This window comes from Botryllus schlosseri, chromosome 9, assembly GCF_051294905.1.
Source record: "Botryllus schlosseri isolate E-star chromosome 9, Bs_hap1, whole genome shotgun sequence".
In the NCBI taxonomy this organism is placed as follows: Eukaryota; Metazoa; Chordata; class Ascidiacea; order Stolidobranchia; family Styelidae; genus Botryllus; species Botryllus schlosseri.
In genome coordinates, this window is record NC_137244.1 from 24,362,320 (window position 1) to 24,383,038 (window position 20,719).

General features: G+C 39.9%; 2 protein-coding genes across 5 annotated transcripts; both read left to right on the top strand.

Annotated features, from left to right (window-relative positions):
* The first annotated feature begins 560 nt into the window (after nucleotides 1-560).
* Nucleotides 561-16,322, top strand: LOC145447287 (WD repeat-containing protein 44-like). Of its 4 annotated transcripts, none has more exons than XM_080325715.1 (21): nucleotides 561-874; nucleotides 2,181-2,241; nucleotides 3,189-3,330; nucleotides 4,389-4,716; nucleotides 4,777-4,890; nucleotides 5,930-5,976; nucleotides 6,035-6,114; nucleotides 6,711-6,785; nucleotides 8,470-8,653; nucleotides 8,846-9,007; nucleotides 9,728-9,867; nucleotides 10,043-10,181; nucleotides 10,240-10,376; nucleotides 11,316-11,375; nucleotides 11,440-11,562; nucleotides 12,395-12,505; nucleotides 13,188-13,304; nucleotides 13,359-13,466; nucleotides 14,413-14,522; nucleotides 14,588-14,718; nucleotides 15,985-16,322. In XM_080325715.1, exons 3-21 carry the CDS (start codon nucleotides 3,240-3,242, stop codon nucleotides 16,194-16,196), a joined length of 2,469 nt encoding a protein of 822 aa, XP_080181841.1. In that variant the 5' UTR covers nucleotides 561-874; nucleotides 2,181-2,241; nucleotides 3,189-3,239; the 3' UTR covers nucleotides 16,197-16,322. The 4 variants fall into 4 exon arrangements, with proteins under 4 accessions (XP_080181841.1, XP_080181840.1, XP_080181839.1 ...); XM_080325714.1 differs by lacking the exon at nucleotides 561-874 and adding an exon at nucleotides 1,510-2,097 and having other exon boundaries at nucleotides 4,434-4,716; XM_080325713.1 differs by lacking the exon at nucleotides 561-874 and adding an exon at nucleotides 1,511-2,097 and having other exon boundaries at nucleotides 3,195-3,330.
* Nucleotides 16,323-17,130: 808 nt separating this feature from the next.
* Nucleotides 17,131-20,717, top strand: LOC145447290 (N-terminal Xaa-Pro-Lys N-methyltransferase 1-like). The gene is made up of 2 exons (XM_080325718.1): nucleotides 17,131-17,717; nucleotides 18,201-20,717. Exons 1-2 carry the CDS (start codon nucleotides 17,288-17,290, stop codon nucleotides 18,473-18,475), a joined length of 705 nt encoding a protein of 234 aa, XP_080181844.1. The 5' UTR covers nucleotides 17,131-17,287; the 3' UTR covers nucleotides 18,476-20,717.
* The last annotated feature ends 2 nt before the right edge of the window (nucleotides 20,718-20,719 follow it).

The window sequence follows — 20,719 nt, forward strand, 5'->3', positions numbered from 1 at the left end:
TTGCAGTATGAAGATTTTGAATCCAGGATAGGTAATTCTGAGGCACGCTCCGACGATAACTTCAAGCTGGCAATCGTAGATGCTTTTACTTCCTATAGATACATATATCTGAAAGATAACTGAACTGGCATTGTACATCTTTTGACAGCTTGGTTATTTCTGTACACGTAAAATATGCTGGATACAACGAGTAAAGCAATCTACATCAGGAATATAACCACAAAAAAATACATACGATGACAAATAGACAACCTTATTTTACCACGAACAATCGAAACCACTTATATCTTCGACATGTCGAAATACACAGATAACACAGATTTAAACACGAGATATTGGGCTGAAACAAATCCTGAATGTTACGATGATTATTCATTCAAAGCTCCATTCGTATAAAATACTACAAACCCAATACGAATCAAATATATTTTAAAACTTGACGTTTTTCCATAAGCTCCTGTACTAAATCGTCCAGCCTATTCCCCACAATGCAACTGTTTCTAGTGACAACGTAAATATCGCGAGTAGCGCACTCCAGTGTTTATATAGCTCAGTGGTAGTGAGAGGCAAAATTACGGAAAGTGAGTGAAGAGGATGATCATTGTCAGTCATGCATCAGCGCATAATAACAGTGGCCTGTCAAAGCAATAACCGGTAACTGTATATTTGGTGAATAAAGTGATATTTCGATAGATACTGGATTGAATAAATAGTTGAGTTTGCGTTTAGGTGAACTTAACACCGATGCTTGCGATATATATATATATATACGTGTTGAATGGTCGAGAAATTCGGTGGCCAAAACGTAGCGATCGACGTGCTGCGTTCTATAAGACGAACGCTATATATGTGAAACAGTCAGAAGTGATTGCAAGTGAGTTAGTTTCAGTTTCAGTTTATAAGTAATTTGATCATTTCAAAGCACGAAGCAGTGAAAATCGATAGGAAGGGGTCGAAAGGGCTTGGAGTATCCTTGGCAGTTGGCACCTACCTATAAATAGTTGTGGGACTATAGTAGGCCTACAAGTGAAGTGAGTCTATCAGCAGCTACTTATGATTGGATTCTGCAGTACCTTCCATTTTGTCATCCAGAAACTCACGTTATGTCACGTTATATCACAATCATGTTCTTACCAAATCTGTATGTATAATATACATATACAAAGGATGGATATTGAACAAAGTGTGGGTGATTGAAATGGAACTATTCTATACACTGATATAATTTAATGTAAACAAGATTTTATAAACATTAGCAGCAACAAAAGCATGTCAGGAAAGAGATATAAGAGAGGCAACTGGTGAATGGAAATTGTAGAAGTAAAAATCTCATATATTCACATGAAATTAGCTGTAGCAAGTATAACGTAATGAAGTCTAAAAGCTTAGATTGGTCTGAGACAGTGGTTACCAACATGGGCGATATCGCCCCCCAGGGGGGATTTGGCGGTCTAGGGAGGCGAAAATAACGAAGGGGGCGTTAGGGGGGCGATGGCGCGTTAAATCGGCTATATTGGAGTCATGTCGGAGAAATGATCTTTTTTTTAGTCAACTCACCAAAATTTAGCTGTAAAAGTGTAATTTCGAGGTCAAGCCGGAATTTACCTTTTCTAAGTCAACTCGCCGGTGATTACAGTTTGTATGCCCATTTTTCGGTTCCCAATATTTGGGGGCGATGATTGGTGTGGAGCTTGAGAAGGGGGCGATGAGTCGAAAAAGGTTGGGAACCACTGGTCTGGGATTCTGAGTTTAGTAAAATTGATAAATTGAGGCTGAGAATCGGCAATGACTAATCATGTCAAAGTTGAGAGTACTTTTTTGAAAAAATAACACAGTGTGTGTGTGATCTGATAGGTCAACACTGATCAGTGACAATAAACTTTCTGGCAAAAAGTGAATATCAATATATTGTATCATTTGATTCATTCTCAGATTAGTATCAGGCCTACATAGTTCTACACTCATATTAGCCATTATTCTTCAGATGTGGATTTCATTATGGTAATTCTGTCCGTTATAGTCTGAGAATATGAACTCATGTTCTGATGACAGTGATGCTGAATTCTTCGATGCGAGAGATGAAGTAGCATCTCCGAGGTATAGCGAGTGATGTTTCAACTGTTGTACATAAATGTTGTTTTTGAAGATTTTTAAAAAGTTAATTGATATTTTATTTCCAGATCACCTGACAAGCCACTTTTGGATGGTGCAGATATACTTCCTCCTATTCCTCCTTCACAGGTACTGCCAAACTTGAATCCTGATTGGTAATCAGCTGTATAAGCCCATTCAACATGAGTGTGTTATGCCATGCCGGATTTCATATATTTCTGCTATGGATAACTCAAAGATAGTTACTTCTAATTGGAACTCCTAATCTAGCTGTCATTTTTTATTGAAGTTCATTCGTACCAAAATGTTGGCATTGCCGTGCTTTTTACTCATGAATAGGCCGATTATTTTTTTGATATCTATAACAGTAGCTTACAGGGTGTAGAATATCAAATGAGAAATTCACCGATAGTGCAACCACTATGACACCAACGAAATACAGTTTGCAAACAAATTTTTGACAATTTTTACATTTTGGTAAAATTTTGACATGCCATTAAAATAATCCCCCTACTCGCAAATTTTGCTTGTGTTTACATGTGTATGTGTTGATTAGGCTACAGCTTATGTACCCAGGCTTTGAATTTATATATATATATATTTTCGCTTCGTGTTGTCCACCTGCGTTAATACCTTAATAGCCACCTGTAGACAGAGTTCAATTTTTCATCAACATTCAAATGCTATACAGCGATTTCATCGGTTAACTCATGATTTTGGATTTCGGAGTTGGAAAATCTGGTTGGTGGTTTAATAATACGAGACAGTTGATTATTATCACGGTCTCAACTGTGACATGTTTTGATTCCATTAACTGTAGCCTACATATTTTATCATTTTGATCCGCGTTATCTTATGTACCAGTAGGACTTTTCTTTTTTAATGTCCAGAAAGACTTCTTTCATCGCCACCACAATCTACATATAAGTTGTAGATGTCAATGAATGGATTTTTGCAATATTAGAAGTGAAACAGAGCACACACTATCATTTTGAAGCATACTTGGTGGTTCTCAGATATTTCTGGAATGTCGCGTGTTTTCGGTTCGCATTAGAATTACCCTAATTCATTTTTAGTCACAGCCACCTGAGGACACAGTTCAAATAACTTCAGATGAAGTCGATGGGATGCCGCCAGAAATTTGCAACGAGGTCTCTGACACTGTAACGGAGCCGGATTTGAAACCACTGGAAGCTCCGTTAAGAAGGCCATCAGCAGGTAGGCTATGTTGTCTTGAGATTAGTTCCATGAAACGCTGCAGTCGATTTGCATGTTGAGAGGCTTACTTTCACTTTTGCTTTTTGTGAAACTGAAATTAAGGCTTGGTTTCGTGAACATTAAAAGCGCGAACCAAACTTTAGACACCATAGACAGTGTTGTGTGTAATTATTTTCTTCGTTGATGATTTGGTATTAATTAATAATCTTATTTCAACTTCGTTGCGGCTGTAAGAGTTTCAAACAGCTACATGCCATATTAAATAGTTGAAAGCTTGAACCGTAGACAGACGATAACGTATCTTCTGAGGTGTTTGATACTTTACCCTGCATGTAATTTCATAAAACCAGTTGAATTCATTTGGCAGCATCACATCTCGAGTATCAAATGAAGTGTTGGGATGCATTTCGTAGGCTGTTCAATAGGCCATCGATTCTGTGTGGTATTATCTGTGGCTGAAAAATGTGGCTGCATGTGTGTAGTGTTTTTCGTTTGCAGCAAGGATTTGATTAATTTGTTGGTGCTATCCTTGCATGGTCACTAATTTTTGATGTTTGAATGTGTATACTCGGAATGGATAGTGCATCAGCAAGACCGTCATTGGTATTGTGAGGGCAAATGCTGTTGTTAGGCTGGAATAATTGAGTCGCTGAATTGGAGTTCAATGCTGCATTTGAAGGTTATGTTTGCTAATGAGATTTATGCTGAGGTAGTCAGTAATGAAGTACACCAACTTAGCCTACTAATCAACAGTTTTTTAGGCAAAACTAACTACCTTCACACTTAGTGTTTTGTTGTGATGAAATTGGTTTGCGGTATGTTTGCAAAATGTTCAATGTGAAATTGTCTTGTGAAATAGTCCCTATATTTCTGTAAATAATTATTACGGTTGCACCTACGATCAATTTCCACTCCCACTTGAAGTAGTCTTGTCATGTCTTTGAAATTGCTACCTACTACTTTAACCTCCTCTGGGTTTGTAGGCTTTAAGAGCATGTCGATAATTATGAAAGTTTTATTAATTTGCGAGCGCTAATTCCGATTTGAACGTGACGCAGAAATTTCCGGGCAAACGCCTGACTTGCTTCGCGCCTGCGTTCAAGATCGCCCTACGGACCTGCCCGGCGTGAAGCCCGTTAGCGTCGCACCGCACTGCCCCGCCGCAGAGAGACCGATCCAAGAATCAGCCGGTCAGGTTCAGAATGAAGGCATTCCGACAATCACTACAGAGGAAAAATCTGACAATGTTGGGGCCAACTCCAACGATGACAGACCGGTGCCTGACCCGGACAGGATAGTTAAAAAGGTCCCGCCGTTGAGACCAGCACCGCCGAAGCGGCCGCCGCCCCCGAAAAAATCTACTCTCTCGTCCAAACCTTATTTGAGGTAATGACTGATGATGCGTTTTGAGAAATTGACCAGATGTTCTTACAGATTCTTGTGTAGTGAGTCTGATGAAGGTTTGCTGACGCCAAACACGACAATCGATAACATAACTAGGGAGTTTACCGAGGCACTGAGGAAAGACGAAAGTCCTAGGAAGAAAAATATTGGCAATAGGTACGTCTTTAATTTCAAGACATTGCTGAAATATTGCTTTGTTATTATTGCAGATTACCGCTACTATATACTATTGATTAGTATATTCGTGTTTAAATAAACCTGTATATTATTAGCGGGCACTCGTCAGAGGTAATTGTTAGCAACTAGTGCAGATTTCGGAATAACATTGTATATATAAAAAATCATATAACCAAATATGACGTCACTGTAATGAAAATTTGAATATTCGAGGCTAACAGATGTTTTTTTACGAATTTTCATGCCGGTGGGTGACGTTGTATTTTCTGATAGGATTTGTGGATAACAATGGTTCCCTTCGATTCTCTACAAGGTGCTGACGATTTCCCCAGACGAGTGTCAGCCGAAAATATTCATGTTCATTTGAATATGAAAATACTAGTCAAGTGTGTATTGAAGTTATGTACCGCCAAGCGTCTCTTCAATTATTGCTTCTATTGGTTAGATGTGGTCACTGGTCAGTTACAATTATTGCTTCTATTGGTTAGATGTGGTCAGTTACAAAGCGAATTATAATTTTATGTTGCTTGTTCAGCCATAGGTATTTCTGGAATAGTGCCGGTAGTAAACTATTTTATCACAGAAAACTAAATGAGCACGATGTGTATACACAGACTTGATCGGTAACAAAGTACTTCTGATTTTTTGGAGTGCTCAAGTAGCTAGGTTTAGCTCGAGCAGATATGAATTTTGACTACTTCTACTTGATAGTTTTCAGTTATTTGTGCAAAACTAGGTCTGGAATGCTAGAGTACTCCCAAAAATGTGAAGTTCTTTGATATTGACCAGTGACCACCTATGCGTAAGCATCGAGTTTTCCATGATATCAATAGTTTAGTTCTAATGCTTCTAAAATGACAATTGGCTGGAAAGAGAATTTATCGTATTCAAGCCCATTTGGCCGTAGAAATTGGTGCGCTTGCCCGTGCTCATTCAACGGTTGGCCTATGATCTCTCAAACAGTGGTTCTTGTGTTAAAAATTATGGTGTTTTGAAATAACTCCGCTCATTTTTGCAGCAAGTTGCTCGATACCAAACCTGCGGCCGCGACCTTGGAACCGGCAGGTGCGTTTTATAACGTGAACGTACGAATCTGCCAGTGTTACATGTTATATCTTGACAGAGATCACAGTAACGCGTAAAAGCTCGTCGTCAAGTCGTAAAAGCACATCTTCCCCGGCTTCTACTTTGAACAAAGACGAGGTTGGTTCATAGTCTTGACAAATGAGATGATCTGAATCATTGAAAACATCTTGACTGCCAAATAGCTGGAGTTGACAGGAATTTCTCACCCTAAAGTTGAATGTGTCTTACTCGCATTTCCTGTTCCGTGATAAGCATCAGTGTTATAACTTGATATTTGAGATATCAAATATCCATTTAAACCGAAATGATACCGACTGTTTCCGATTGGATGTAGATTTGATGCCAACCGCCGTATTCAAATTTCTGACGGGCCCAAACCAAACGCATTTGTTTTGCAAAGTTACCTACCGTTGTAATTCATATAGCACTCCTTGTATACACATATTATGACCAAGTTCATGAAAAAATTTAGTCTCGCTTTTGGCACAGCTCTATAAAAATGAAATAGTGAGAATCACAATTTTCAATGAACAGGAAATGTTGACGATGTGATATCATAGTCTTCCTGCTAAAATTTCATTTTCTGTATTGATCGTGCTTTAAATACTCTCTGGCGTGTTGCAATAGCATATGCTATCGATCGGCGTGCAAAGTGCATATTGGTTTTATTGATACTGTTTATCATCGTGTGAATTTATCGTTTTGTGTTTTAGGAAATCCTGTCTGCCGTCATCGTTAGAAATCTGGACACGGGAGAGAGTATGCCGTTGAGCACTGCGGCTGAACATGTAAGCCGTATTCAGATTATATTCACGGTTTATGCATATTTATTTTGATCTATCACACGTCATAACGAAACCTGAACCGATAGCTCAAAGCTTTGATCTCGCCCCGTATAAGCAGTAAGCTACGTGCTGCCAATTTTCATCTTGAGTATAAATGTTGACTGAAATCCTGTGATGTTTCTTCAGGTGTTTGTGAATACTGTTGACGGCATGGATTGATATGTTGATCATTCAATAGGTGCTGTTGTCTATCGGATCGTCTCCAATAATTTTGGGCCTCCATCAACCTCTCCCCGCCCAATTGGAGGCGTTTAGGGTGCGGTAGTTGCGGCCCTGGTAGCCTGTAGAACTTTTGTGTACATTGTGGCTGTCCACCGTTACATGGACGCCGCGAAACACAATGATCTAATCCGCGCATCCACAAACTCAGTTTACGTGATTGGAGTTTTAGTTCCACTATGGTGGGGGAACTGTGGCATCGAAATCGGTTAATGGGACACTACAGAGAAGTGGAGGAAGAATTTTTATATGCAAGCTGTGCTTATGTCCTTACCTATTGAAATTGCGATGTCAGAACATTAAATCCAATGATGCGAACAATTGATGCGACTCTTACGTTATGTAGCCTACAATGATTTCAAGGCAGGACGTCTTCAAACCGACTGTATGCGGTGCTTTAAGTCCTCAATCCAATATGATTCGTTGCCATGGTTCCATATACTTCCACAGGAAGTTGATAACAAATTGCAATTATGTTACAATAATACGACCGGCCGTGGTACCGTAAATCTACAACAATGCACTTCAGCCCGAGTTTAATGCACATCCTTTTGAACAGCATACGCATACGACGTATGACCCTGCAGGGATACTTGGTTACTTCAGCAATGCATTAACTTCCAGGTTCCAGTTATTACAGAATCGTTACATTACATTACAGTTATTACATAATTTTCGTTGCTGTTGGCCGGAGGTTGTCATCATAGGCGTAGCAGCGGGACAAAAGACGCCGTTTCCCCCTCCCATTTTCGACTTGTACATTGTGACTTGATACGTGTCACGGTGTCACTACGTCTCATCTGAGTCGGCTGAAAAGCTTGGTGTAGCCTACCTGCGTACAATTCAATAATATGAATATATGTTCTGACCGAATAACATAACAAATTAACTCAGCTTTCAATAAATCTACTATTTTTAATATAGCTGTGGCCAATGTTCCCTCTAATTTTTCACGAGTCTGCGCGCATTCACCAACTCACTGCGGGGTCCCTTGGACAACAGTGCGTAACGACTAATAAAAAGGACATCACTTCGAATTTTTTGTGCGCAACTTGAATTTTCTGTGCGCAGAGGCCGTATCAGCACTGCGCAATTGCGCACGCGCGCAGCTCAGAGGGAACGTTGGCTGTGTCCCACCTCAAAACGCCCCCATTTTTCTCGCTGTAAACATGTTTATTCAAACAGATAAAAGACAGTTTCTGGCCTGTTTTTCAATTATTGTCGGTCCTTATACAGGAAACTTGAATAAGTCATTTAGAATGCGAGTGATTACAACCCTGTTATCAATACGGTACTGTAGAATAAAATGAAAATTGACAGTTTTTCTGTTCCATACCAATATTACAATATTATAGTAGACGCTTCTAACAACTGTTCGACTGCGATTGATGATTTCCATTCTCTTCAGGTCTCTCCGTGTCTGAACCCGTTGGCGTTGCAAATCATCAGCAGAACACGCGAGTTCTCTTACACGAGCTCAACCACCTCTGTGAACTCGCACGAAATGCCGGCCAACCCGATCGCCAAGTTGGAATATCCCGACCTTGTCGACAGCGATTCGTTGTCACTCGCGAGCGACGACATTGACATTGGTCAGTTGGTTGTTTGTAGTATCGCAATGCCAGGAAGATTGGTGTCTAAAAGTCGAACGCGATACGTGCAATAGATAAGAGATTCTGGATTGTAGACTAATTGGATTACCTCCCATTCAGACCCTAAAAAAATTCGTCATCTTTATTAGTCGAAGCTTTAGAATTGACCTCATGCGGCAGGATTTGGTTCAGGTAAAGACGCCGGCGAAAACAAGCAACGAAAAGGCAAAACGTTGAAAGAGAAACGCAAGAAGCTGAAGAAGATAGTCGGCAAAAGCGTCACCAAGGTCAAGGTGGTCGCCGGGGCTCAAGTCGAGAAGGCCGTGCACAAAGTCAAGCACAATAAAGATGACGGTAAGGAACGTTTTTCTTTGAACGACTGCAGGGTTTTGATAGTGTCTCCGTGATTACGCTGGTGTCAAAGTTCCTCATAGATTGGCGGATTATGCTTCATAATACGTGAAGCCTGTGTTTAAACTTTTAAATCTATTCGATTCATCGTAATCATCTCTCTCAACCTTCGTGGCCTTCAGGCACCCTATCTAGGGGATAATGGTTTGCGACACCTGACCGCTGGATGGCTGTTAACAGGCTTCACTATCAAATTTGCAAAGCCTGCCAAACTTGTAAAGTGTAACAAATATTATTAGTCTTATTTATTCCAGTTTGACGGTGTAGCAATAATAATGTGCTAAACTCTTATCCGGAAGTACACAAAGAGACGCTTTGGAGTACAGACGGTATCCCCTGATGAGTGTCAGTCGAAAAGCTTCGGGGAATCAATATGCAAATATTATTTAAACTCGTATCGTAAGAAAAGCTACTATTCCAAAACCTGTTTTACTCATATCTTGCTACGTATAGCGCTTGTGAAGTCCCTGTGATACCCGAGTCTGCATAAAATAGTTGCTAATAACGATGATATATGATATGAAGGAACAGGATTTTGAAAATTTGGAATTTATTATTTAAAAAAAATTAATAAATGAAAATTGAAATTTTTTTCAAATTTGAATATCAATCTCATTAAATTGTTCAGTTATCTACATTGTTGAGTCTTTCCTGTACGTTTAGAACAATTAAACGTGTCAAGTGACGAAGATTCGATGGAGCTTGGCTCGTCCTCCTCAATCAAGATCAAAGCTTCATCGAGTAACAAGGGCCCATATCATTTTTCGCGTCCCAAGCAAGTGCAAGATATCGCAGTTCATGTGGTGAGTCACTTTGAGATCGTATGATGGTAGTATGGAGTCAGGGAACTACAATCTGTAACTGCTAGATTTGGAATATTGATATGTTTCTTATAGATTACAGCTGTGCAGATGCAGCCTTTCTAGTTTACTGTAAATATGTTAAAATAAACCCATTAGCCTTGCAGCGTTTGTTTAGGGAGCTGTTTGGTGCATGAAATTCAGTCACTGTGGAAGGCTGCTCGCTACCTCCGGCCAAGACAACGTAATCTGGGTGTGGGTTCTCAAAGAGTTTTACGGTTATTTCAACGACATGCGAATCAAGTACGACAGCAAAGGTGCGGTGACTTGCGAGTTATCGAGATAGTCTTGTTGATTTCGCGAATCGTGCCGCAGATGACGTTCTGGGGCCGCAGGAAATGATGCCGCAAGCCAGGGCGTATTCTGGCAATGACGACGTTTTTTCGAGTCCCGTTCACAGTCAGGAACGTAACGCGATGGATGATGATGAAGATACATCGCCGTTTAGACAGGTAAGAATTTGCGGTACCTGTGAACAGAGGTGGTCAAACCAGTGAAGTAGAAGTAACGAAACGACTTAAATTTCACAAGTAGAAAATGAAAATTCTTAGTAGTTTCAAAACGTAAATTGGTCTTTTGAGAGGTTTTGTCCTCATTTTTTCAAGAAATGTAAAATGTCGTCTTTTTTCGCAATTCGTCCTCTTGATATCTCTGCGAGTTGGGCGACCATACAAAGACAACTAAAAAGTTTCGTAGTAGACTTGAAAGCAGGATTACGACAGAACTGTTGGAAGTTTAGCAGAAAACTTACACAGTAGACATCGATCGCTGGTGGATTGATTAAAAAAAAGGTCAACTCCAACCGAATATACGTGGGAGCGGGCAGGGTTGTATTGACTCAGTCATGACTTGACTCGAGTAGAATTTTGTATCGACTTGACTTGTGCTCATTGTACATGACTCGGGACTAGGACGGCCCAGACGGATATTTTGTTGTAACGTCGAAGAAAAGTAAAGTTCCCACATTACTGGTATTTCGTATAACAGTCCTGATACTTGGAAAATAGGGACAGAAACTGTTAAAACTGAGGAAAATTATGATATCATGAATGCAAGTCATTCTATGTCGCTCGTGCGGAGTTGAAAAAAGGGGGTTGAACTGAAAACTGAACACCGAACGTAATGACTCGGACTCGAGTCAAAACACTATGACTCGGATTTGATTCTCTACTACCTGACACGGAGTCGGACTTGACTCGGTTGGTGAATTGAAAATGACTCGACTTGACTCGAGTCGAAACGTTGAAAGTGAGATTGACTTGTGACTCGGAGCCTTGCGACTTGGTCACAACCCTGATTCGTGTTACATATAATTTTTAGTTGAAGAAGTCTTGGCGTTGATTTTGGATTTTTTCGCGTATGCGATGTATGAAGTGTTCTAAATTTTACAGGTTCCTTTTTCCTCTTACGTCGGACATTCCGCCGATGTTTTGGACCTGGCGTGGTCAAAGGTATCGTACGCTTGTTTCTGGTGAAACATTTTGTTCGCGTCGGTGAAACGTGATTTCCTTTCAGAATTATTTTGTCCTTTCTTCTTCAATGGATAAGACGGTCCGGTTATGGCACATTTCGCGCAAAGAATGCCTCTGCTGTTTTCAACATATCGATTTCGTTACTGCCATCGCTTTTCATCCGAGGGTGAGTGGCATTTCACCAGTTAGGTGTTGTATCCCTTCTTCCAATCTCTACCAGGGTTGTAATGACTCGAGTCCGACTCGAATCACGATTTTCTGATTTTCTCTAAATACGGAAATGACTCGACTTGGACTCGATTCATTGCTCATGACCCGAACCAAGTCATATGACGGCCGAGACCGACATTTCATCGTAATTTCGAAAAATAGTTAAGTAACCACACTATTGGGATTTCGTCTATTTATACTGGTACTTGAAAATTCGACCAGAAACTGCTAAAAGTGAGGAAAATTAGTATATTATAAATTGGAACCATTCGATATCACCGAAATGAGTTATAAAAAGTGGTTTTAACAAGACTTTAACTGGAAACTAAGCAGTCGACACAATGACTTGACTCGGAGTCGACCCTCTGCTCGCTGACTTCGACTCAGACCTGACTCCGTGGTTAATTGAAAATGACTCGACTTGACTCGAGTCAAAACTATAAAAGCGAGATTGACTTGTGACTTGGTTACAACCCTGATCTCTACTATTAAACTGTGTACTCTGTATAGAGTTTTGAAAGACCGAAATGCAAAATTGTACATTTGCAAGGCGCATTAGAACAGGGGTTTGTTACCTTTATGATGTTTGAATACGGAGATGGTCCAACAGTTTGTTTCGCATTATGATGTCACCCTAGTTATTATTACAATAATTTTGGAAAAAATTAGATTGCCCATATAATGCATTGTCATTGCATCCAGAATCCAGGCTATGATCAGAATGTATTATTTTTGTTCAAATTCTATATTATATGCCTGTGTATTTCAATTTCTCTTTTATCTTCCAGGATGACCGATACTTTTTAAGCGGGTCGTTAGATAGTAAACTCAGACTGTGGAATATTCCCGACAAGAAAGTCGCGTTATGGAACGAAGTCTCCCCGGAGGGATCTTCCGCGGTAAGCCGAGCTTCGCTTTCAAAAGGATTTTCGTGGCTCGTGCCTAAACTTTGACATCTGATTGTGGTTCGCGCCATGAAATAACATTTACTTTTCTTTTCATTGTCTTTGTGTAAACTGGTATTAGGTCTGGTATTTGCACAAGTCCATCAATATCAATCGGCGTAATGGGAGAAAAAATTTGCCCACACATAATTGCATTAAGTGGCTGTGCATTAGAACTGTTTTCAATCATGCGATTGCCGCGTTTGTTGCGTCGCATTACTTGATTTGTAATTCTAACATGCGACTCTACAGTCTACATACTTGCGCCTTATTCTTCTTACACTTTATATGGATGTGCCAACATTGTGGATTGATTTTCAATTGAGACGCATGATTTAAAAATAATTATAATTTTAACTTATACTGCTGCTGTGTTTTGTGGATGCCTTCACTACCGTCTGATGTTTCATCTTCTTTGTATATTTTATAGACCTTCTTGTATAACTAAACATTTGATTTATAGCGTGAGAGTACACTTGTGGTAACACCGTTTCTCTACAGAAGCCCATAATCTTGCGGTAGAGATCACATTTTTCCGTGATCCGGATACAATCCTGTTTCTGGAAAACTTTCTGTCCTCCTCTCCTGTTAGAATCCAAAATTCTGATGCTGACCCATTCTGCTCTTTGATATGTAGTCATCCAACGCAAACGGGAACAGCGGCGCTCTAATAACCACGGTGAATTTCTGCGAAAACGGAAAGTTTGCCGTGTGCGGCACGTACGACGGCAGATGCGTATTCTTCGATACCGAGGTATGCTGATTCTCGGAAAATTTGCGGCCGCGTGTCATGACAGTTTCGTTACAGCACTTAAAATATCATACGCAAATCCATGTGCGTTCTTCGAGGGGCCGAAACACCAAAGGGCATAAAGTCACGGGCATCGAGCCGTTACCGGGAGAACATAAAATCTTGGTATGAATATGAGTTTCGTAGATTTTGGCAGCACATGTAGTCAATGGTAATCTTTCTTTTCATGCGTATATTCTGTGCAATCTAATATTATGACAAATTTCTGGTTAGATTTCGCAATTGTTGCAATTCCTGAAATTATGTTTGATCGATTGTTACGAATATATTCTCTATTTAAATTTTATACATCATTTCACAAACGCATCGTTATGTTGTTTTCTTAGCAAGGTCGTAAAATAGTCGCAAGGCTCAGACTCGCAAGTCAATCTCACTTTTTTTTGACTTGAGTCAAGTCGAGTCATTTTTAATTCATCGCCGAGTCAAGTCCAACTCGCAGAGTGTCTAGTCCGAGTCATGGTGTTGTGACTCCAGCACAGGTCATGTTCAACCCACTTTTTTACAATAATATACTCATTTCATCACTCTTACAGTTTCTGGATCTATTTTTCAAGGACCAATACTGACACAAAATATGAACAATGTAATAACTTTATTCTTCAAAGTTGAATGAAATGCCCGTTTTGGCCGTCCAAGTCTCGAGTCATATGACTTGGTCGAGTCATGCACAATGACTTAAGTACAAGTCGAGTCAGTACACAAATTGACTCAAGTCGAGCAGAGTCATTTTCCGTACTTTAAAAAATTGACTCGAGACAAATTGAGTCGTCAAATAATCGCGACTCCAGTCGAGGTATTACAATCCTGTGTCTCAGATAATATAGGCCTATTCTAAATAATTGCTCTGTGTCTTTGTCTTACTCTCTCTCTGTTTGTGTGTGTGTGTTCACTGTGTTGCTTCAATATGTTTAAATTGTCCATGTAATGAGCCCTGCACCAGATACTCTGACGCTGAAGTCCTCTCGGCACATTGTCTTTTGCTGTGTAACTTTTTTCCATGTGTCATTGTGTCGAATAAAAACCACCTATCTATTTATTTCCATTAACATAGGTGACTTCGAATGATTCTCGAGTTCGTTTATATGACTTACGAGATCTGTCGCTGGTGTGCAAGTACAGAGGACACGCCAATATGAGCAGTCAGATTAAAGCGAGCTTCAGGTTTGGGAATGCCGCATAACTCGTGATTTTACGTATCTAATTTCTATCCGTCTCTGAATATTCAGTCCCGATTCGAAATACATCGTCTGCGGTTCGGAAGACAAGTGCGTGTATATCTGGAAGACGACTCTGCCTCAGGATATCAAGTTATCATCACTTAGAAGAGATCGAAACGACGCTTGGGAAAGCATGAAAGGTGGGAAATGTCGAGCAGATTTCAGACGGAATGTAATCCATAGCACTGAAGAATGTTAACTTGAATAGATCATTCTGGTGCCTATTATTATCCATGTCTGTGGTTCCCACCCTGGGGTCCGTGAGAAAGCATTTGCGGGTCCTTGATGAATTTTATGGGAAAGAAAACATTGCATTCACATTACATTGACCTTACATTCAGGGTTGTATTGACTCGAGTCATTTTCTAAAAATCCGGAAATGACTCGATTTGACTCGAGTCAGTCAATGTATTGACTCGACTTGAACTCGAGTCATTTCGCAGTACTCGAACCAAGTCATATGACTCGAGACTCAGACGGCCAAGACCGACATATTATTGTGATTTCAAAGAATAGTAAAGTAACCACACTATTGGGATTTCGGCTCTTGGCACTGATACTTGAAAATGCGACCAGAAACTGCTAAAAGTGAGGAAAATTAGTTTATCCATAAATGCGAACCATTCGATATTACCAGACAGAGTTATAAAAAGTGGGTTTAACAAGACTTTAACTGGAAGCTGAGCACTGAGCAGTCAGCACAATGACTTGGTCTCGTACTCGAGTCATAATTCCACCACTCGAACTCGACCCTCCGCTCGCTCACTTGGACCCGGACTTGGCTCGGTGGTGAATTGAAAATGACTCGACTTGACTCGAGTAAAAACTATAAAAGTGAGGTTGACTTGTGACTTGGTTACAACCCTGCTTACATTACAACACTATATCTACCGCAACGCATTTCGATTGTGGTCAAGTCAGAATTGCCTCGTCTATAACATAATAAAAAGCAGGAAAGGTGAGCCCGTTGAAAAAGTTTTGCAATGGCACTTCGGTTCACCTTTTTAAATATTTATATTTATTTACTCCCGCTAAAAACCTCTGGCTCTCTTCCCCTGCTGTATAGATGTAGTGGGTTAGTCGTCAGCCTATCTTGTCTTTATTCATATATTTCCCCGCGTATTTCCAGTTTCTTTATTTCGGTATTAGAAATATGTCAATAATTTGACACTGTAGTGTAATTATTACAATAGCCAATAGTATGTTAATTGAGTTTCAGGCAAAATTTAGGCAGTGGTCCACAGAATCCTCCTCTCGATACTCTCCCATTGGAGAAATTGCCATGTACATTGCACAGTACAGCTTTTGGTATTCAATCGTTATTTGGTCAAGGAAATGGTCATTTTTCAGCCAACCCTGCTGCTATATCACCAGTACCATTTTCGCAACGCATTTCTATCTTTCAGCTCACGACGCCGTTGTGACGTGCGCCGTGTTCGCTCCGCAGCCCAGCCTCCTTTACAAGAGCGTAGCTGCCGAAGCGATGGACACCAAGCGCAAAACGAAATCTGCCTCGATTCTTTCTTTGAAAGCTAAAAAACCTCAGCCCGAAGAAGTGAACGTAATAATATCCGCTGATTTCAACGGCGTCATCAAAGTGACGGTGTGCGCGGAATGAATATATCACAATCAACGTGTCGAGATAATATATAGTTACTACTTTCTGTGATTTTTTTATGCTTTTCAGTTGATTGCAGTATCTCTCCCGCTTAATAAATGCGCCAGCGCTTTTGTGATTTTGAAATGGTTGCTTGCTGTTCATTTTGGAAGTATTGATTGGGGTACCATTCGATGAGCTCTTGATAGCCATTGCTGTACTGTAAACTCGAGATGCTACTATTTACATCAGCTCAAAACACAATGTGATGCAATGAATAGGTGATGGATGCGCCATTCAGAACTGATATTTCTGTGGTCAGATGATAGCTCAGAATCACAAAAAGCCCAAAGAAAGACTTGCGGTGAAGGACGAATGATACGGGGTAATATCGTTGGGTTATATTTTTCATCTGAACAAGTCACACACAATGTACAATGCGATGTCATGAACAGATAGGGTAGGACTCATAGGAGGATGTCGAACGACACGCATCAGTAGCGATCCTTTACTCTAACATCCACCTCGGCCTAGAGTGCCTGATGTCACAGTTCTTTTCGATGTTGATCTTTTTGAAGCCGTTGCCCTTTCTACTAGTTCTTTCCATTCCTCGTGAGTGGAGTGCTTTCTTTCGTCGGGTCTTTTTCTGGGCTATTTTGTCGCCGTGAGAACGGCAACGGCGGGGGAAGAGGAGCCCAGATAAACCTCCGACGGGAATCGAATCGCATCCGTCAGATTCGTGGGCGCTTATCGTTACCACTACGCTATCTCCCCCACCGAGGTTTCACCAAAGAACAGAAAGGCCATGTGAGGGGCGAATGAAAAGCGTCTAAATCCACTCAAAAGATCCAGATCAGTTGTGATACCGACACAAGCTACTTCATTTTCATCGCCTATATTCTGCTACTTTTTAATTCAATGTGCCTAAACTGAATTGACCGTAAGCATTTCTGCCAAAATCACAGCGGTCCGATAGATGTGGTACTTGTGTAACATAGTTACATTGGCGGCAAGCCGTATGCATTGTGCGTGAGCATTATTTTATAGATTACGAACTACTATAGTCATCCATCAACGTTCAACACTCATTTCGAACTGCGATCTCGTGCAAAATGAGTCTTATATCGGGTTGCGAAGATGTTTCGTCCGAAAAATCTTTCTATGAAAACGCGGATAAATACTGGAAAGGAGTTACTCCTACCGTAAATGGAATGTTGGGCGGCTACAGTCACATAAATAGCGTAGATATCCAAGAATCAAAGAAATTCCTGTCTCCTTATCTTCTCGGTCCGAATGCGAAAGTTGGAAGAACACGCGCATTGGACTGTGGTGCAGGCATCGGAAGGATATCGAAACAATTTCTGTTGCACAGTTTTGACACTGTAGATCTGCTGGAGCAGAATAAGGCGTTCCTGGAAGAAGCAAAGACATTCCTGGGAGTTCAGTCAGCTAAACGCGTCGGAGAGTTCATCTGCTCTGGGATGCAAGATGTAATTTTGAAAGATGACCACTATGACGTTATTTGGATTCAGTGGGTTACTGGTGAGTTTATAACAATCAGTGAATCACTAGCTAAGCTACCAATATTATATAAAAATATTGGCTATATGTGTTGTTAACTTTTGAAAGTAGATGAGAATTGAATAATATGTGTCTGATTGTGCAAATTGTTTTGCAATTTATAGCAAATATTTATTGTAAAAGTTTCAGTTCATGTGTATTGCATCACTATCACTAAACCAATCAGCGTTTTCCTTGAACGTAACAGAATTTATGGTGTTTATGATTGGGTTCGGGACATGCTGTACCGTATCGTATTATCATTCATTAAAAAAACAATTATAAACGCCATTAATTTTGACGTCTTCATGGGAACCCCTGATTGGTCTTAGTTGGCCATGTGGATGCAGATAAAAAAGTCCATTAGACCCAAAATTCCTTTTGTCTATTCTTTCCAATTTCTTGTAACACTTCAGCATGACTGTTTCGTTGAAAAATCTGACTAAATGTAATGATATTCCACAGGTCATCTTACGGATGAGCATTTTGCGAACTTTCTCAAGAAATGCCAGAGGTCCCTGAAACGCAACGGTCTGATCATCATCAAAGAAAATATCTCGTCCGAGTCGGTAGAGTGGGACGAAACCGACAGCAGCGTAACGCGGTCTTACGACGATATTACGGCTATCTTTAAAAAGGCCGACCTTCGAATTGTTCAAGAAAAACACCAGACCAATTTTCCTGTTGAGATATACAGGGTTTTCATTTTTGCCCTGTGTCCAAACCAACCAGTCAAGTGAGGATTCATGTGCCTTAAAGAATGGATATTCAAACCGTCGGTAGGACTGGCCCGTCATTTTACATCCACTGAGACTAGACCATGATGCATGTGGCTATTTTATTTATGTCAACAATATTTTATTCTAGCCATGTCTAATAGTACGTTTAAAGTAACTGTACTAGACCAGTAGTACATTTTGTTTACACGATTTGAGCTCAATAGACAGTAGTGTATCGTTCATCAGTATGACAATCATTTTTCTTGTGGTATTTCGACCAGTGAATGCATAATTGATAGTGATGACCCAGCATGTGTATTTGCTTACGGTACTGGGCCGTGGTTAGTTGGCCAGGACAAAATCGAATACCTGAGTGAGTAGATGCGGAATATAATATTAGGCATGAAGTATCACTCATTATGACAGTATGAAAGATGTGGAAATTTCAAATACGCGTCGTTTAGGCTTTGTTTTCAATAGCCTACCAGTTCTAAACCACATTAGAATTGATTTGGTATATAGATATGTCATTCCCACAAGCATGCATATTGCATAGCTATGTACCACCAATCTAGGTCCATAGTGGAAAATAGTGTCGAAACTAAATTTTCCTCGATTAATTAGGCTAACTCTTAGCAAGGCATGAAAAGGAGTGTACATTTACAGTACTCGAAATAATCATCTCTTTCGTCGCGATTCCGATCAATAGAATTAGTCCTTAATGTCCTTATTCAAATTCGAGCATACTCGAATCATTGTTGCTACTTGCTAGTAGGCGTATAATTTTGCATTTGCTATTGAATCAGGATAGTTTGATTTTCCCCAATTTCACTATCCTTATCCAGCTATCATGAAAGCATACCCATGTCAACTGATCATTTTATAACAGTGGTTCTCAAACTGAGGGGTGTGAAGATGCAACTGAAAAATTTTTACCTCCAATTTATCGCCATTGCTCTGTGTATAGTCGAAATTTCATGTTTGAGAATTCTTTCATCATCAGTCATAACCTTGCATGCCATCAAAAGATATCCGTTGGGATAGCTTGCATTCTGTTTGCATTTTGTGATATGACGATAAGGGGGGCGAGAAATTTTTGACTATCATAAAGGGGGCGCGTCTAAAAAAAATTGTGAACTACTGTTTTATAATATTGCATTTCATTAAAGTATACACCCGTAACCCGGTGATAGTTAATTTTTTGCTGCTGTGCTTGCAAAGCAATTAGAAGCTTGAGGATCAGTAACGTTCCTATTGCCACACTGATAATAATAATATAGGGTTGCGTGGGCACAACTACCTTCACATCTGGGAATTGGGTGTATAGGATAGCTGTAAGTGGTGTATGACTGGGTTTCCACATAAAGTAACCTGCCTTATTTTTGATTATTGACCCCCACTGCTGGGTTCTTTCACCTAGATCTGTTATTTTTGCGCATAGCCTGGTTGTCTAGGTTTTTCTACTTGGAATCTCTTTTTTTCATTTTTCCGTTTCAGATCAATCATTTGCATTAGATAAGTAAGTTAATAACGTCCTCAAATAAAGAGTATTGCTGCATACCATTGTTTTGAAAGATCCTGTCAATGCTAATGTGGTTTTTGTTGTGAGTATTAACTGTTGCGTCACATGAAGTTATATTCAGTAGGTAAGTAATTGAAATCCTTGTCTTCATTGCTCATATTGCTTGCTCTATCTTATCACAGCAACAAGGAACTGTGTATGCATAGCATGTGGGTAGTGTTGATATTGCTGATTGTACATTGGTATTTCCATCCAGCATGGCTGCATGGAGTATGTTTTGGCAACTAGGCGTGTTATCCATTTAAAGAGGTTATCAGCACTTACAAGTATACCCTGAAACTCGGGATTTGTGAGTTGGCCTTAAGCATTTTTGTCACATTATTACGAATGTCAGTGGTCTACTGTTATTCTCATAGCCAATCAATACTACTATCGTTCTGATTCTAAAAAATAAACTTTTGATTGGTTAGTGAACTGGAACCTCCGAAACCGTCCTCAAAGTTAGAAATTGGTGTTGTTGAAAACTATGGCAGCATGCTGCTGATACTATGTACTAATAATGCCACGTGCCAAATGTTTTGTAACAACATTTTATAGACCATATTTTTTCATATGGATTGTTTCTGTGTTAATCAAGCGAATGTACTATGACCTATTTATATTGCAAAACCAAGGGCTAAAATTTACTTCCACATCATCAGTATGACTATAATTTGAATCTTTCTGTTTCATGTTTCACAGCA

Bases quoted from the DNA above. Each gene is read 5' to 3' on its own strand.
- LOC145447287 (XM_080325712.1), top strand. From the start codon at position 2,030: ATGAACTCATGTTCTGATGACAGTGATGCTGAATTCTTCGATGCGAGA. The intron at 2,098-2,180 runs GTATAGCGAGTG...TTTTATTTCCAG, and splicing joins GATGAAGTAGCATCTCCGAG to ATCACCTGACAAGCCACTTT. The intron at 11,563-12,394 runs GTGAGTGGCATT...TTTATCTTCCAG, and splicing joins CCATCGCTTTTCATCCGAGG to GATGACCGATACTTTTTAAG.
- LOC145447290 (XM_080325718.1), top strand. From the start codon at position 17,288: ATGAGTCTTATATCGGGTTGCGAAGATGTTTCGTCCGAAAAATCTTTC. The intron at 17,718-18,200 runs GTGAGTTTATAA...GATATTCCACAG, and splicing joins TTGGATTCAGTGGGTTACTG to GTCATCTTACGGATGAGCAT.